This window comes from Sorex fumeus, unplaced genomic scaffold (assembly GCF_029834395.1).
Source record: "Sorex fumeus unplaced genomic scaffold, SorFum_2.1 ptg000054l, whole genome shotgun sequence".
Taxonomy (NCBI): domain Eukaryota; kingdom Metazoa; phylum Chordata; class Mammalia; order Eulipotyphla; family Soricidae; genus Sorex; species Sorex fumeus.
The window spans coordinates 30,266,956-30,286,310 of record NW_026606111.1 but is presented as its reverse complement, the minus strand read 5'-3'; the positions used below and the strand labels follow the sequence as shown (position 1 = coordinate 30,286,310).

The following is a 19,355-nucleotide window of genomic DNA, read 5'->3' as shown; positions in this document are numbered from 1 at the left end:
CACCAAAGAATGTGTCTTTTGTAAGGGAGAAAGGTCTCCCAATCAGTACCCAAGGGACCATCAGATGACCCTAGTAGTACTCGGGAATATGCAATGCTAGGGTTCAAGTCTCTGGTCTACTTTCCTTTGAATTCTCTTAGGGTTCTAAGGTATATGTATGATCCTGCATGTGTACCTGCCTTCCCTCATTAACCCCCAGGCAGCTGGTTTTCTGCTATAGACCCTTGGTGATGGGAGTGAAAGTAATACACTGAGAAGGCAATCATCCATCCAAATTCCACTGTAATACTATAGTTTGCCATATGTTTGGCTTCATTCCACATAAACCAGGAGAATATAACAGTTGTTTCATTGCCTGTTTTATAATATGATAGGTCTATAGATCAAAATTAGTTTCCCCAAAATAATTGCTAATAAAACTGAGAACTTTGGTTTTATGGGTTGTGTAATTTCTTATTCAAATCTCCAGAAGATTTTTGAAATGAATGCTTCTGCACACTATCATTCAGTGATACATGACAGTAACTTAGAAAGAAATTGAGAAGTTTTCTAGTAAAAAACAAACAAGCAAAATAACTAAAATAAGTACTTGCTATGTGGATGGACTGATGTATTATTTGTGAATGTGGCCACTGAAATATCTATACCAGTAATTGTTTTGATATAAGTCACAGGAAGTATTATTTTTTTGAAGACAAGTTACACTATGATGTTTAGCTTTATGAGTTTTTAGAAAGGGCATAAAAATTAGATTCTTTAAAGTTCCTATGAGACAAAAAAATATTTTCCCAAACTTTAAGACTGTTTCTGCATGAGCTACAAAGATGCTTAATTGAGTATATCTACTTGCCTCAGAATTAGCATAATTGTCCTTATTTGTAGATCATTATTACTACAAGTAGTCTCCAAGGTGTCATGAACCTGCAGGTATTATTTTATGTATGTGTTACATTAAGATGCAAATTCAAGCAGGTCCATTCATTTTAGACTCAGTCACCTTGCCATTTTTCTAGGGACAGAGAGAATTAAATGAGAGAGCATAGACATTGCTATCTTTTGTTCAACTCTGGTGGTTCTGTCTTTCCCTCCCCCACCTTCTTAAATAACCATTACATCCAGGATGTCCTCTGTAGCAGTGTAGGCACCCGCAGCTGCCAAAGTCTGCCCCTTTCTAATTCTTCCATCTCCGGTTTCCTGTTATTTTAATCCCCATGACACATGAAAAGAAAATCCTATGGATGCACTTGAACTATTAATGTACATCTTGGACAACTTGATTAATTAAAGATTCTTTGCTATTGGATTTTAAATATGAGACAGTAGAGACTGGTAGATCTATCAGCTGCTGTTAGGCAGTCAGTAGACTCAAAAAACCTAATGGTCACATATAACACAGAGGCTAATACTTTTGCTATGCCTGTCGCAGACCCCAGTTCAACCCCCTGCACCATCAGACTGACCCCCGAGCACAGAGTTAGGAGTAGCCCCTAAGAACTAGTGGATGTGGCCCCAAAACAAAACAAAACAAAGTTTTTAATAAAATTAAAATCTAAGAAAAAAGAGGAAAATGTTTCTTCTGTGGCCCTACTGAAGCTGTACAGTCACTCTTCTTTGCACTGTCAGGACAGGGGGTGTGCTTCTAAGGAGGCAGTTATCACAAGATTCTGTCACAGTTGTTGAGACACATTATTTACTCTAAGTTGGAAGAAGATTTGTGTAAACATTTTATGTACACTCAAGTTTCACAAAAAATTTGCATTTTTTCTGTAACTACTTCATCATATCAGAACATTAGCACTGTAGCACTGTCCTCTCGTTGTTCATCAATTTGCTCGAGTGGGCACCAGTAACATCTCCATCGTGAGACTTATTTTTACTGTTTTTGGCATATAGAATATGACACAGGGAGCTTGCCAGGCTCTGCCACTCTCAGTAGCTTGCCGGGCTCTCCGAGAGGGACAGAGGAATTGAACCTGGGTTGGCTGCGTGCAAGGCACACTTCCTACCCGCTGTGCTATCACTCTGCTCTTAGTCTCATCAGAACATTAAATAACAAAAAAGAAAGAACCATCCCTAACTCACCTAATGGTAGTTCCCAGCCCCACCGGAAATATTTTTCTCCCTGATTCAAATCATAGATGCCTACTGTAAAAACAAACAAAAAAAGCCACACAATAACATGCCTAATATTTGCCATACATGAAATTTAAAGTAAAAATTGACCCACAGTCTAATTCCCAAAGCCCTACATATAGATGTCTCATTCATTTGATTTAGAAAGGCAATTAAAAGTATGTAATTTGCATTAAATGTAATGTGTATGAAGGAACAGAAAAAGTTTGTGTCTATAAAAAGAATATTTTATCATGGTAAGGGCAAATATATTGTCTATTGTGGTCACATTAAGTCAAACCCATCTTTTCCTGGTGTCTCTATTCAGCCTATGAACCAAGCTGGGATAGCTCCAAGTTCCCACCTTTTTGCCTCAACTCATCCTCAGCTCTGAGGGAGCCAACAAAGCAATGGTTCCACTAGATGCTGCCCAGGAACTTTCATTTCTTACAGCTTGCCTAGCTAACTCATTTCTCCTATCTTCCACAAGCAATCACATGCAACCACAAATAAAAGAGCTTCTTTTTAAAATTATTTATATTTGTGTTATTGAATCACCTTGAAACATGCCATTGTAAAGCTGTTCATGATTGAATTTTAGTCATATGATGTTCCATCCCATCAACCTTCCCTCCACTAGTGTACATTTTCTACCACCAGTGTCCCCAGTTTCCCTCCCAAAAGGCTTTCTTTTTGTTTCATTTTTATTTTGAAGTTTTATGTCCTAGAACTATCTTAAATTCTTTCTTCATTCTAATTTCAATTCTAACTTATGTTTTATAGATGAATTTTTATGGAACCAAGCCATCTGACAGTAGAAAGACAAAATTATCCTGCAAGCTTAGATTTAAATCAATAAAGCATAGAGTTTATTTCACAGGAGAGACTCTAACCCTACAGATGCAGAAAAGTGATTTTGTTAATGAAATCCAACCTTCAGTAGGTATCTTTCCAAATGGCCACTTGGCATCTTACCGGAAGTGGCTCCTTTTGGGTCGTGCTCTCAGCTAAGTCATTTTGTAAGTCCAGTGGGCATAGAAGGCTCTAGAAGGCAAGAAAAAATATTACAGAGAAGAAACAGATGCATATAATAAGTGACAAAAATGTCTGGTCACTGAAATTTCATATTTCATGCCAGATCTGGAGTTCAGAGAACCCAGATAAAAATGATGACTAGGAAGAATATAGCACTGTAGCACTGTCGTCCCATTGTTCATTGATTTGCTCAAGTGGGCACCAGTAATGTCTCCATTGTGAGACTTGTTGTTACTATTTTTGGCATACCAAATACACCACGACAGGGAGCTTGCTACACTCTGCTGTGTGTGGGGGATACTCTCGGTAGCTTGCTGGGCTCTCCGAGAGGTACGGTGAAGAATCTAAAGAGCATTTTCCCATTAGTTGAAAACTAGAAGCCCATTGAGCAGAACCATAGCACAACAGACTAGAAAATCAACAGTGACACAAGATTTACCTATTAATTTCCTTTATCCATTTAACAAGCTAACAGTGTTTTGTTTTGTTTGGGTTTTTTTTTCTTTTTTTTTTTTTTTTTGGTTTTGGCCCAGATGCAGCAATACTGAGGGGATATTCCTGAAAACTAGGCAAATAAGTTGTCTATTGTGGGTCACATTAAATCAAACCCATCTTTTCTGCACTCAGAAGTGGCTCCTATTGGTTTTCAGGGGACCATCTGGGATGCTGGGGATTGAACCCTGGTAAGCCACACACAAGGCAAATGCCCTATGCCTGCTATAGCTCAGGTCATAACAAGTAAACAGTTTTTGAGTACTACGTTCCAGCTATAATTCTAGGCTACCCAATTCTAGACTGAAGGGTTTGCTATCCAATTCCATTATGAGGGAATTTTGGTCCCTGTATCCAAAGAATTCTCAGCTACCATCTGGATTTCCTACAACATAACTCAACTCTGACACTCTCCCTGGAGACGTCATCAGATCCCTTAAGTTAGGAGCTTAGTCCCACAAAGTCGACCCTCTTCCACTGCTTCATACACAGCGGCAAGCCCTGTCACTTGTACTTCTGACCGATAGGCTATAGACCAAAGTTCCAACAACCCCCTCCTTGGTTTTAATTAATTTTAAACAACTTGCAGAACTCAAGAAACTTGATTTCTCATGAAACACAGAAAACAGAAATAGTCAGATGGAAGCAACTTTCAGAGCATGGCAAGGAGAAAGGGTGCAAAGTTTCCATGTTCTCCCCAAGCCAATCATGTTCCTAACTCCTCCATGCATTACCCAACCAGTTCTCTGTAGCCTGAACCTTTGGAACTTTATAGAATTGTCACTAATGATTGAATTATTGGCCATTAGCAAATGATTTTACCTCTAGTCCTTCTTTCTCTTCCCTAGAGCTCAGGGGAATGGAAGCAAAAGTTCTAATTTGTTTTAACAGTATGGCAGATACTTCTGGCAACTAGCCCACAATACTAAGATCAGACTCCAAAGCTACATTATTAACAAGATAACGCACCTTTAAGATATCGTCTTTTAGGAAACTTCAAAGGTTTTTGGAGTTCTGTGTCAAAACCAGGGCCAAAATTCAAAAGACATGTATTTCTTCTTATTATATTGTCTGTGGGCTATGTGGGCCCACTAGAGAGCTGAAAGATTGTAGGCACTTCTCACTTGAAAATGTTTGTGGGCAATATTGATACTGAAGCAGAAAATATGAGAACTGTGAGAACTTTCAGACCACTTGAAGAAGCTCTCATCTGCTCAGTGACAGTGAAACAAAAAGCTGAAAAGATTTTGGGATCTGAGCCAGAAAAAAATAATTCTGAATCTAAATATTCACATTTAAACACATTAAAAGAACTGTTAAAATATTAAATCTAGCAAGAAATCCTTCAAGTTATAGTGACTTTACATGTTACAGGTAGAAGTAGAATTTTTATTTCCTTCTTTTCATTTTTGCTCAGACCTGACCACATTTTCTGCAATTGCCTGTAGTAATTTTGTAATTAAAAAGATATTGATATTCCAATGGACTTCTAGCTCACCCTAAGCACTGCAGCAAGAGAAGTAATCTAATATACTGAAGGTTAATGAATTTTTTATTACTCTCAAAGCCTAATTAAAACTCCATTCAGGAAAGCAAAGATATTACATTTCTAATTGCTGCAGACATTGACATTTTTCTCAGGTAAGCCTCTGAATAACTAAGCACGTATGATTGATAAAACAGCACATGCGAGAGCTGTCCAAGAGCAAGAAGAAATTAGATTACAAAACAGGCTTCTTTTTCCTGTTTTACTTGCAACTTTAAAATTGTCATATAGTTCAGGTCAGTGATTCTTACATAATTATTACTTGGAGCCAGAGAGAGAGCTCAATAGATTAGAGCATGTGTTCCGCAGGCTGGAGGCCGGGGTTCCTCCCCAGAACTATTTGGTTCCCTGGAAGTGCTGCTGGAAGTGACCTCAAGCACAGAGCTCCAACTCCTGAGCCTTATCTGGTGTGGTGCAAAAACAAACAAATACATTTTAGCAGCTTTTCAAACTGTTTCAAACTTTGAAAGAAAACCAAAATATTGTCAATAATGATAAATATGATTGCAGGCCATCTAAAGTTTTGAAATAAGACCGTAACATTTTATGTCCAAAATTTCTAAGAATGATTGTGACACTGAAGCCCTCTGTTGCTTTGTGTGCCCACTGTAAAACAATGACAGGAGCTCAATGCAGACAATAAGTTGTCCATATATTCATCCTTCTACGAGTCCTGAAAGTGGTCCTCCCCAAACCTGATTAATGACGGTGCTCTTAGGCCAATCTCCATGGTTAGATGTTCCAGATGTTTTATCACTGTCCCTTTCACCCTTTTCACCCAACATTTAATGGCACACCAAATCCTGGTATTTCTACCTAAGAGAGAGCCTCCTTTTTCTGCTGTCCTCCATCTGTCTTCATTTATGTGGATAAAGTTCTCCAGGTCAGTGCCAGTTTCCCAACTACTGGTCCTGCTTGGTACTCTTCTTCCTCAGTCTGTCTTTCAGCTAGGGAGTTTTTTTTAAATTAAGGCCTAATCATATCATCCCTCTCTTAAAAATCCTTCAAGAGTTGCTATTCCAGTCACATTGACTGAGCATCTCTCTGACTCCTAACCTGACTCTGTGCTTTTATACTCTCTGTGTGTAAGAGTGTAAGAGGTTTTTTGTCCTCTGAGGGGAACTAATTGCTCATGATTCAAAACCTAACGCCAATTCCCCATTTCATACAGTTTTCTCCAGCTTTCCCAAGAAGAACTAGATGCTGCTTTTCCCTCAGCCTTGTCCTTAACAGGTTTTTTATACATTCATCAGTCATGGCACCTCTGCACTCTATTATTCTTTGTTTGCCTGTTTCTTTCACAAGGTTGTGTCAAGGCAAGACAAATCTTCTTAATCATAATAACAACCACAGTGTATCTCAATGATATGAGTTTAATTCAAGTTTGTTAAGGGAATGAATGGACTGGTTAATAAAATAAGTGAGTTAAATATAAAAACCTCAAATTTAACCACTTCTGAGTCTAGCTCCACTTTTTTCCCCCATTCCATGTCATGTTTATTTGACACTGCCATGTAGAAACACAGTACTACAAATTAGAAATTTAAATTAGAAATTTAACATGATGCTAAAGGTTCCAAGACTGCAACACTGCAATCCTCTTGCTGAAAAGTCAAGGAGCTAGAGAGAAGTGCAAGTAGCAAAAAAATGTCGGGGAGCAGCTCAGAATTCCCTCGAACTTGCTCACACACACCTGACCCTGAGACGGTTTATGGTTGGAGACTCAGTCCAGTTCCTGGTCCGGGCATCTCAGGCTGGAGGAGCCAGTGTTGGAGAAAATGATCACATGATAGGACTCAGGGGCTGTGTGATCCTCCTCGCAAAGGGGCCAAGATACACCGTGGGATTAGAACATTTATTCTGTGCTTTGGGAATATGAAAGCAGCAGGTCTGTGCAAAACTTTTCTAATATTAAGAGAAACCCCAGCTGTAGCCTCATACATCCCGTTGTAATTCCTGCGGCCCCTTTGTGGACTGCATCCATGATGGGGATGTCTGCCTGGCAAGGTTGCCTTCAGGAATAGCTCCACTCTTTCAAGGCTCGGGCCCAAGGTGTGTAACTAGCAAGCAGTGATTCCTCTGTGAGGTGTTTCCACCTAGATCCTTGATTCTTGAAGTATAGACTAGGCCTGTAACACAGGCAATACTTCCAAGTTTATTGGAAATGCACTCAGGCCAGCGCCGGAACGATACCACAGCAAGTAGGGCATTTGCCTTGTACATAGCAAGTCCAGGTCAATCCATGGCATCCCATATGGTTCCCCAAGCACCACCAGGAGTAATTCCTGAGTACAGAGCTAGGCATAACCCCCAAAGCAGTGCTGGGTCTGACCCAAAAAGCAATAAAAAAAGGGAAAAAAAGGAAAGGCCAGATGTTCTCAATCAGAACCTGCCTTTCCTCCAAGGTATTTGTGTACACAGTACTTCTCAAACTTTTTAATATCCTGATCCCTTTACGTTATAAGAATTATTCAGGTTACTTAAGAGCTTTTATGTAGATTATATCTAATCCATATTTGCTGCATTTGAAATTTCTATTTTAAAATGTTAATGGATTTTTATTAATTTATTTGAAAATAATTATAATCCCACCTTATGTTAAAATATGCAAATAATATAGTTCATAAGTGATTAACATATTTGGTTGGAAGTAAATTCATGTGGTTTACTAGGAAGTTGCATTTCATATTTTTCTACATCCATCTGCACTATGTCATGTAACTTCAAAAAAACTCCTTATGCATTCAAGAAAATCAGAGTAAGAAAGATGATGAAATCTTGGTATTCTTATGGAAATAGTTTATACCTCCCTGGATGCACTTTAAAAAACACGGTCTAGTCAACTGGACTACAGCATTGTATGAAGCATGTGACAAATCATGTAACAAATATCCTGATTCTTTTAGGTCTCTTCCTCTATCTTGCTGGTGCTCTGGCCAAGTTCACAAGAGACATCATCTCTCATTGTGAAGAAGGCACATCCAGGGCCCAGATGCTTCCTAAATTGTTTGAGTACAGCTTTCTTACCCACCAGAGATTCAAATTGCATTCTTTCTTTTTAAGCGGGATCATTTCCATTAAAAAATAAAAGTTCACCCGGAATAAGTGAAGAGGGTATAAGTTACTTGTTTTGCATGCAGCTGACCCTAATTTGGTCCACCAAGTACCTCCAGGAGTTATCCCTGAGCACATAGCTAGGAGTAAGCCCTGAGTACCAATAAATTAATTAATTCAAGTAAACTATTGGAGCCAGGAGATACTGTTAGGGCGAGTTAGACACATGTCTACTTAATTCTCAGCATCAAATGATTCCATGAACATCATTGGGTGTAGCCATGGAGGCCCCCAGAGCTGCTAGGGTAACTCAGGAACCCCAGCATCACAGAGCCGGAGCAGCATCACATCCTCTAGCCCTTGAATTGAACTGATTGTCTGGTTGCCAGGAATGGCTGGTGAGGTTCCCAGGCCTATTGAGCACTGCTTGAGAGCCCCACCCCAATGAAATAAATTAACTCTTCATCAACAACACACTTATTTATAGTTGTGTTTGTCTTCTGCTTTTTTAATGGAAGAACTTTGAAGGTAAGGGGATATTGGCGTCTCAAAGTAAAAGAAAAAAGCTAAAAGAACCCATTCAGGCAATCTATTCTAAATCCTCAGTTTACACATAGAGGATAGAAACTGACTTGTTCTAAGTAAACCTTCTAAAAAATAGAATAACAAGAGATCCTTCATCCCTGTCTCCATCATTCTCTGTTCATTTCCAAGAAAGTGCATCAATGTCTTTTAGGGAACTTCCTAGCAGATCATTAATAGTCATTTCAGGCACAAGGAAAAATGGAAAATCTTACAATGAACCTGCTTTCTTTTGCACAGATGGACTTCAGCTGTCCAACAAAGACTCAGACAAATTTGACCCTGTCTATATACAGCACTACCAGATTTCTCATGAAGGCATAGATTCATATTAGCTGAGCAAGCCTCATTGGCTTTCTCAAGGGATAAGAGTTTGCTACTGATTTAGACTTGGTGTTGGGTATATGTTAATTTTCTTCATTTGCACCAGACACTAATTCATCCTTTCCCACTTTTTCCTATGTTCCTTTCCTAACAAATATCTACTGAAGTCTGACTTAGAGCAAGGAACAATATAAAATGTCTCTACTAATTCCCATGTTTTATTTTGCTAACATAATTCTGTTCCAACGCCAATGACTGAGCAAGTGCCCAAAGAGAATTCAACCTGTGTAACTTGCTGCTCTCATTAGGATTCCTCCCTTTTGACTAATGTGGTATACTTAACCTGATGTTCCAACTGGTAATAAAATAATCTCATACCTTCTAATGATGTGATCTTATGACTATTTTGGGAATCCTCCCAAGCAGTGCTCATTCCTGGCAATGCTGACCAACTAGGCTGGACAGTTCAACACTAGGACATTTGGGGATGAAAGGGTCTCCTGGGGCCATATAATACTTTAGTGGAGTGGGGGTGAGTATGTGGCATGCTGTGTTGGAGGTCAAACTCAGGTCCCTAACACTGAGTTATCTTCTGGCTCCATCTTCTAATTCTTTGGGGAAAGGGAATTTTCTCTGACACATTAGAGAAGCAGTATTTTTTGGGAACTATCAACCTCATAGCTGGAAACAGGTGGCCCAAGTTTGAATCACTCCTTTGCCAACTGGTATCTTCGTGACCTTGAGTAGTTTACTGTGCCACCAATTCATTAAATGTAAAATGGTGGAAATAGTAACTTAATTGAGAACTAATGTGATAATTCAATTCTCTAATCTTTAGACCAGGACCTCACTACTCTTTCATTTTGAACATCAACCCAGAACAAAAAGGCAAAAATGAAGCACTCAGAGTTCAGTTTACTCCTTTTCCATCTTGCCTTCCCCAAGTTTCCTGCACAGACTGCTGTTTGAGACAAGCTGTGTCTGTGAAGTTCTTGTGCATAGAAGGTATTGCTAAGGGAATTGCTCAAGCAGGAGGCTGCTACTCCAATGGCTTATACAATAAGTATAAAATTAAACACTTATAATTTGTTATTAAAGACCTTAATTTCACTAAAAACCCTAATAAATTTTTCACTAAAAGTCTCTTTGCAACATGGGAGTGTAAAGATGAAAACACCATAACTTTAGCGGCCTTCCTTAGTACAATCTAGTCCAGTTAAGTTGGAGATAACTCAGTGAACTAGCACAACTGCATCCCATAGAGCTCTGGTCATACGTGAATCCATCAGTTGCTAGAGAGATACTCAACAGGTTGAGCATGTGTTTTGCATGTAGGAATCCTGGATTCTAGCCCCAGCACCACTTGACCCCCCCCCCACCCTCCCCACCCTTTCCAGAACCACAGGGAAACTGACCCGAAGGACAGAATCAGGAGCAGCTTCTGGGCAGCAGCAGCTATGCACCCCTTCCAAAATGGAAAAAAAAATCAAAAATTAATCCATCAGGAAACTGGAACTAAAACATAAGAAGGAAAAAGAAGTACCAGATAATTTTACTCATATGTGGGATAAAAAGAAATAAAGCAAGAGAAGAGACAAAACCAAAATAAAACAAATTCTCAGAATCTGATCACAGAAATGAGGTAATCAGTGGGAGAGGAAAGCATGGAAGGAATCCAGTGACCTGTGGTGAAGGGTATTGGTATTTTGGTGGTAGATGTGGTATGGTAACATATATTTGACGAGGTGTGAATCCGTACTCCTAAAACATACTGTGCTATAAACCAATACTATCTTTTGAAAAAGAAACAAATTTATAAAGAGCAGGACAAGGAGCCACTGAGAGCTTCCCTGTTGATCTCAGCCTCACAGTGCTGAAAGGCAATACAGAGGAGGGCCTGGAGAGGCCACAGTAGATAACAGCAGCACGATGTGCGTAGTAGGAAAAGAGAACCATCAGGAAGGAGGACCCCAGAGAGGAAATCCTGGAGGTTTGAAGGCCAGGGCAAATGCTAAATGAACAGGCATCTAGACAAAAGAATGAGCCTGTTTTATGTTTTTTTTCTCCCTGTTATTCTTATCACAAGTGGAAATATGCTGTATCCTTTTTTTATTGTATCTTTCTATGAAAGACACTAGTCTATTAGTAGAATATTCTTTTTTTTTTAACAAGATTGGTTTTAATTGAAACACTTTGAAAGATGTGAGGGGAAAGAGAGTAAGTACAAATTTAAGGGAGAACACAGTCTTGAAGAGCAAGCCAGTAGTATATTATTTCTAGGGGAGGGGTTTCCCAAGCAGTAATGGGGGATCCAGAGGCTATTTTTGGTGATACTCAGCTAACCAGGGCAAGATGAGTCAATGCTTGGACCTGGCAATGTGGTATTGTTCAGCAGTGCCAACAAGATGTTCAAGGGTACTAGAAAAATACCAGGGATTATATTCACACAACCAAGTCTTGTACCTCAGGCCTCTGAACTATCTCCCCAGACCCCTAGGCAGAATGTCTATGATCTGCCTTATACTCCATTTATGCTTCAGTCTGCCACATTTTGTTTTTCAAAATACAGTAATTCTTAATTGTTTCTGAGATCATGAATAAATACAGGGGTGCTATTTTTTCCTCCATTTCATATTTATACCAAGCCGGGTAAGATAATGCTTCTAGAACATTCAGAGTCTAATCATTCTGTTTACCATTTTGAACTGAAATGAGTAACTAATAAATAATCCTTACTGCACACACACTCTGAGATACTCTGAGAGGTCCCATACTATTAGTATGCCCATGCGCACACACTCGCACACACATACATACAGCATATATACACACATACACACACACCTCACATAAGTTCATCGTGAAGTCAGATGCCATTGTCCACACTTGAATGAGGAGATGGCAGTACCATGAACACCATCTAATCAGTCAAGTTGGCTACTTTGATCCCCTGAAGCAATTACTTGTTTCCAGATTTACTGTCATTAACATTTCTTTAAAGCCCTTATGAATCTTCTTTCTTTGGTCTTGTAGCACTGCCAGCGGAATACAACAGGAGAGCACTGTGAGAAATGCCTTGATGGCTTTATCGGAGATTCCATCAGTGGTGTGCCCCGATTCTGCCAGCCATGCCCCTGTCCTCTACCCCACATGGCCAAGTAAGTCCTGAGGAAAGATGGTTTGTTCTACTGATGTTCCTCTAATTCGCTTTTTCTCTATCCAAGTTTCACAATGAGAGTTGGTTACTCCATGTGAGATGAGACAGGAAAAGATATAGAAAAGATCTCTAACCTACATACCGGGAAGTTTAAGCACTTGCCATGTGGGGGATGACTCTGTTAATAAAATATATGGGTGTATCACAAAGTCAGTAAGGTTTCCCTGGTTTTGTAAGTAAGTCTAGTCTCATCTTGTCTGGATTGCTTCTTGACATAGAAAGATCATAATTAGTGATACCAATATACTTGTTATAACCCAGTATTTTTCGTAATAGTATTTCTTCTCACAGAGTAGAAATTTTCTAAATATGACAGCCAAATATTAGAATAGGACAGATACATTTTTAGTCCAATCAGTTCATAGAGGACTTTTCTGAAAACAACTTCTCACCTCTTTTTTGATCAGAGACATATGCTAAAAAGAATGTAGCATGTAGCACTGTCCTCCCATTGTTCGTTGATTTGCTCGAGCAGGCACCAGTAACGTCTCCATTGTGAGATTTGTTACTATTTTTGGCATATTGAATATGCCACGGGGAGCTTGCCAGGCTCTGTCTTGGGGGCGGAATACCCTTGGTAGCTTGCCAGGCTCTCCAAGAGGGGCGAAAAAGAATAGCCATACAATTTAATGTAATAATAGGATGCTTTCCAACTACAAATGCCTAAAAATTCAGTAGTCAAGTCATAGCTCATTATTTTATTGATTTTAAAATGACAAAAGATTAAATTGATGTGGTAGTGTTTGGTTTTCCAGATATCAGCCAGCTTTCTATTTCTCTGCCCTACAGCAATTCAATTGATGTGTTCATCAGTAATTCAATTCTGATACTAGTTACCTAGACTAAATACAATTTCGTAGATCTGTACCTCCTGGGCTCCATCCTACTTTAGATGTCAATCCAAATTTAAGTTCCCAGGATACACAGATTTCTGCCCAACTAGCTAGAGATTCAGGAATTCTCTCTATATTCCCTCAAATCTAATAATTCTCTAGAGTAGGTCACAGAACTCAGGAAAGTACTCTGAATTATAACTTTAATATTAATTTTTTCCCTCAGGAAACTACCACACAGAAAAGATGCATAGGGTAAGGGGTGGAGTAGGAGATAGGAGGAAGTAGAATAGCTGTGTAATGGTGCTCCTGATGCTTCTCTCTTGGCAAATCAGTGTGTTCACCAATCTAGAAGCTCCCAAATCTTATAGTTTAAGAGTTTGTACGGAAGTGCTATTGCACAGGACTGCAGTGATTAAGTCACTGGTGATCGATCTTAATCTCCAGCCTCTTTCTCCTCTTCTCAAATTGGGGAAAGGATGGGGTTGAAACTTTCATGTCTCTAATCAGTCATGTGGCAGCTTCCTCTGACTGATTAGTCTCTTTCTTTAAGCTTCCCCTCATAGAGTTCCATCTAGAGTCGCCTCATTAACATATACTCAGGTCACTTTGAAAGGGTCTCATTGTGAATAATAAAAGACAGATTTATCCCTCAGGAAATTCCAAGGATTTTAGGAAACTATCAAGAGCCAGGAATAAAGCTAAATACAAATATTTAATTACTAAGCCTAATGAGTAATGATGAAATGGAAGAGTAATGAACTTTGGTTCAAATTCCTGTTTGGGCACTTATTATGTAATGACCACAAGATACTTTCTCCTGATTATTCTCTTTCTTTCTTACTGTCCATAGGATTTGAGCTCAAGGGTACTACATTGAGATCTTGATTTCATTTACTGATTTCTTTAGTTGTTTTACAGAATCTCAATTGTTTGTTGTTCTTTGTTTATTTTAGGATCTCAGTTTTCACCCTAGGATGTTAAAGTTGGTGTGTGAGAATAGGTTAATGAGTGTGGAGGATTGGGGTTTGTGCCTTACACCTGAAAAAAAGAGATAAATGGTAGTTGTTGGCTTTAATCAAACATACACTGCATTTTTTCTGAAACTTCTACTTTGTTTACTCTGCCAGGAATTGTTGTTGAATGTGATATTTATACTGTTGAAAAATTAAATTAGGCCTTTTCCATTCAGGAGAAGCCTGCATTTTCCATCATGTTCGTGTATTCCTTCTTCTCATTCTCTCCCCTCACATTGCTCTTAAAGTTTTTCAATAAAAATTATTTCACTCAGGGGGTATGGTGCCGCCAGCAAGTCAATCTGTACCTGTGAGGTGAGTGCATCAGCAGCCTGATGGCAACGTCAGACTTTCAGATGCCCCAAAATTGCTGCTGTGCCTTTGGTCAGACCCCAAAAACTTGGGGCAAAGTTTACCAAGAAAGTAAACGTCCAAAGGTTAGGTATGTGGGAGACACACCCACAAACCACCGGCTCAGCTATATAATTGGAGGCATGGCCTCTCTGGTTCCTGATCGAACTGCTTAATGGCCATGATCCCAGAGACTCAGAAGCGAATCTCAGAACCCAAAGGCTTTTGGCAGAAATGCGTCCTGTTCCTGCAGTAGGTTACTGGCGCTGGGCCACTCCAGGTGGGAATAAGTTTTGTGCCTTGGCCTGTTCCCCCTGGCGGCCTGGTGACCACCATCCTCCAGAGGCCACTGGACAGTCAGGTTTGGGCCTGCAGTGATGAGACATATGGGGCCTCTCCACATGGGGGTGGAGCTGACTCTTTCTCCCCATCCCAATGAGACCCCGAGTCGCCGCCTACAAATGGCCTCTCTGGCTCCTGATCAAGCTGATTAATGGCCATGATACCGGAGACTCAGAAACAAATCTTGAAACCCAGTGGCTTTTGGCAGAAATGCATCTGGACTGCATACAAGATGGCCGCCGGCTCAGAGCTTATTAGAAAGCCAGGTATGAGCCGGCGGTGACGGGGCAACTGCAGTCTCATGGGAAGGGGGGCAGTACTGGCTCGTCCTTCACGCCCTACCAAGGTCATGAGTTGCCCCCCACAAGCGGCTCTCTGGCATGGACATGGCTCCAGAGGCAAAAGGACTTAATTCAGAACCCGGCAGCTTGCGGCAGAAAAGTGAATGGACAATGCGTTAAACTACGGCATCATGCCTCCCCAGGAGGGAAAGGGTGTTGCTCCCTTCCGCCTTTTCCCCCCTGGCAGCAAGGTGGCTGCCGCCTGAGATCTTATAGGAAAGCCACGTACGAGCCAGCGGTGACGAGGCAACTGCAGTCTCATGGGAAGGGGGGCGGTACTGGCACGTCCTTCACGCCCTACCGAGGTCACGAGTTACCTCCCACAAGTGGCTCTTTGGCACGGCCATAACACCAGACACACAGAAACCAATCTCATAATTATCTGGCTCTTTGCAGAAATCCAAAATCATGGCCGCGTGACATTATATGATTCTCATAACCAGCTATAGAAAACAAAATATTTTGCAATGCCTTTTCAGCAATTCCGATTATTTGAGGGGAAATTCTAAACAATAATGGTGCAGCTTTTGTCGAAATAATGAATGTAATCAATATAGAGAAGAGTTAAGTAGAAATCATCTGCCTCACAGGCATTTGGAGGGGTGGGAGGGGGGTATACTGGGGTTCTTGGTGGTGAAAAATGAGTACTGGTGAAGGGAGAGGTGTTTGATCATTGTACGACCGAGACTTAAACCTGAAAGCTTAGTAACTTTTCCCACGGTGATTCAATAAATAAATATAAAAAGAAAAAAAATTAAATTAAAAAAAATTAAGGTGGAGTTCATGCCCAATTCAATCAGCTAATCACTGGCTAAATAAATAGCAGTACTCCTACAAAAAAATTATTTCACTCCAAAAAAATAAAGGAAAGATGAAATTAAATAGTGTGTGTCAGCTAAAATAAAATTTCACCACTGCCATAGATAAAAAGAGAACTTTCCCTTCCAGAAATTAAAGTTTAGTACTTCCCATAAAATACACAGTAGATCTACCAAATTAGATTCTATGAGCCAAAAGAGAATAGAGGGATATAGTACAAAAACTCAATAATATGATCACCTTACCAAGAATACACTATTCAGGCAATAGCTTAGAGAATTTATAGCCTTGAAGCCAGTTTTGCAAGAAGCATTAAAGGAGGTTCTTAAAAGAGAAGACAGACTTCTCAGCACTTTGCCACCAAGTATGGCATTCATTCACGGCACTTACGGTTGTTCTCTACAAGATTTAAAAAGGGGGGCTGGAGAGATAGTATAGTGGGTAGGGCACTTTCCTTGCATGCAGTCAACCCTGGTTCCAGCCCTAGAATCTTCATATGGTTCCCTGAGCCCTCCAGAAGCACAGAGCCAGGAGTAAGTCCTGAGTACTACCAAATAAGGCTGAAAAACAAACAAAAAAGATGTTAAAAAGTCTAGCTTTCTAAAAGAGTTTATACTTTTTCAGAAATGAATTAATGTTTCATTTAAAAATAAATAAAGTTTAAGGCTTCTGGGAAAAAGAAGATAACAAAGTTCTCCTTAACAACTTCCCTATCTCCCCCAATATAAACTTTGGTTTTATTTCATTTTGGCAAGCAGACAATCTCAATAGAGGAGAAATTTGCAATTAAAGGAACAGAGACAAAATTTGTCTCTGGACAACTGACTCGTAGCAATACCAGCATACCAGTGAATATGGAAAAAAAATGCATTTGGACTTTTAGATCCTGTGGCAGGAAGCATTCTAGTTTGAGAAAGCAGGCAAAACTGATTTTCGATTTATAAAATCTGATATTAGAAGGAAACATAGCTCAGTTTACAGTTAGCCTATATCATTATAAACATCTCAGCACCAGACTGAGATATAAATGGGTAAAGGCCATCCCAGGTTCTCTATAGTCCCAAAAGTTCTTATTCCTCTTTCCAACTGATAAAGAAGGGGGAAAACACAAAAATTCAAAAATTCACCTCTGCCTAAATTTTTTATAATCCTATAAAGTATTTTTTTTTTTTGCTTTTTGGGTCACACCGGCGATGCTCAGGGGTTCCTCCTGGCTCTGCACTCAGGAATTACTCCTGGCGGTGCTCAGGGGACCATATCGGATGCTAGGAATCGAACCCGGGTCAGTCACATAAAGGCAAATATCCTGCCCACTGTGCTATAGCTCCAGCCTCTAAAGTAACTTCTTAAAAGGCCTGAATCACACACACACAACACACACACACACTCTCTCTCTCTCTCTCTCTTTCTCTCTGTCTCTCTTACAAAGAGAAAAGAAAATAAGATGATGACAACCAAAAGTCTCTCTACTTTTTTTCTTTAGTTAAATACCTGTATTGACTAACATTTCCCCTAAGAGCTGTGATTTGTTCAAATCCTCTGGTGAGTCTGACAGTCCGTGAAGGAACAGATTGCTGTATAGTAGCATCTTTCTTTAGAAACTATGATTCTGCCTCAGTCCTGGGTTTGTGGTTTTTCCTGTCCAATGACGATATATGCAAAATGGAGCTGAGGTGAGCTTGGGATACTCAAACATTAAGTGCTGTTATTTCATTTTTGTGTCTGATTAATAAGCACCCTTTGCATCACCTGGGAATATTCTCTAATTGTTGGTTAATATTTGGCTCTCAAACATCAGTCTTAGCCATATCTGATGGAATGTATAATATGCCATTCTCTTCCCATCATATTGTAATTTTGTTAAAATAAATTTACTTGCAACCTCCTAGTCAGATTTTGTTCATCTATTTAAACTTGGCCGTTATGGAGTGTCATGCCCAAAAAGGGTTTATAAGCTTTGAGCTGCAGTTTCTTTTTTTCTCTTCAAAGCACACATAAAATTTATTGAGCAGGAAGCAAGACAGACTCAGCTCTCTCCTTTGAGAATCATCTCTTTTTGATGAGAGACAATTCACAAAGGTACTGGAAAGTTTTCTTCTTAACAAAGCAACTTTGCAGAGAGCAGATTGGGCAGACCAGGTAACGGGACAGGCAGCAGCTCTGAGGGACATGAATGTTCTTACGTGCAAGACTCTCCTAAGACTTCAGAATCCCTGGCAAGCAGCCTCAGGACATAGTCTCCATACAGTTAACCAATATTTTTCAAGTGTTATTATAAATCAGTCAGAACAGATGACTTAATTTTATTAAAATAAAAAAGCTCTACTTTTTAAAAAAAATCAAATTTCAGAAATAATTTGAAGCTTCTAAAACAATGACTTTTCCTTTCACCTTTTGAGTCAGATTATTTGATATTTCCATTGTTTCAAGAACCTGTATGAGAAGCTCCTTCCAATAAATGTGGCAGACACTTGCTAGTTGGGTGAAACACTTTCTGTCTGGAAAGAGCTGCCCTGAACATTAAGGATTTGTATTTCTATCCACGTTATTTCTCTCTGTGTATGAGTATCTAGGGCCAAAAAGAGCAAGTAAAGGTCTTAGGGAATGTGCTCTGACTTTAGAAATATCTTTACGATTGCAGATTTATTCATTTTAAGAATTTATTTATTTATTTATTTATTTATTTGCTTTTTTGGGTTATACCCAGCGATGCTCAGGTGTTACTTCTGGCTCTGAACTCAGGAATTACTCCTGGCAGTGCTTGGGGGACCATATGAGATGCTGGGGATTGAATCCGGGTCAGTCATATGCAAGGCAAACTCCCTACCCGATTTACTATTGCTCCGACCCCACAATTACAGATTTAAAGTTAAAAACCTGCTCAGAGTTAACACAACAACAAGAGCACACCATTTAAAAGTCAAGAACATTGTATGGAGGAATGGGAGAATTGGAAAGTGAGCAAGAAACCCACTTGCTCTGTAGCACTAGTTTCCAAATCCCCAGGGGGACAAAATCTGACGTAAATGGGGAAGGAGGTGGGAATGTGGAAATGAAGGGTAGTCTATGGTCACAGAATAATATAAACGGGCTTTTTAAATAAAAGTTGGTTTAGTAGGTAAAGGAATATACATGGACTGGGGGTTTTTGGGGTGGTGACTGGAGAGAAACTGGAGACTCTGGTAGCGGGAAATGTACTCTGGTGAAGGGATGGGTGTTGGAACATTGTATGTTTAAAACCCAATCATGAGCAACTTTGTAACTGTGTACCTCATGGTGATTCATTTTTTT

The 19,355-nt window shown here is 39.7% G+C and overlaps 1 protein-coding gene across 2 annotated transcripts in view; it reads left to right on the top strand.

The window, feature by feature from the left end:
* Positions 1-19,355, top strand: part of LAMA4 (laminin subunit alpha 4) — a 177,647-nt gene that overhangs the window by 43,362 nt on the left and 114,930 nt on the right. For both annotated transcript variants that reach the window (XM_056125022.1, XM_056125020.1), the window contains exon 4: positions 12,179-12,303. In XM_056125022.1, coding sequence (XP_055980997.1) covers positions 12,179-12,303 — 125 coding nt within the window. The remainder of the gene's footprint in view (positions 1-12,178; positions 12,304-19,355) is intronic.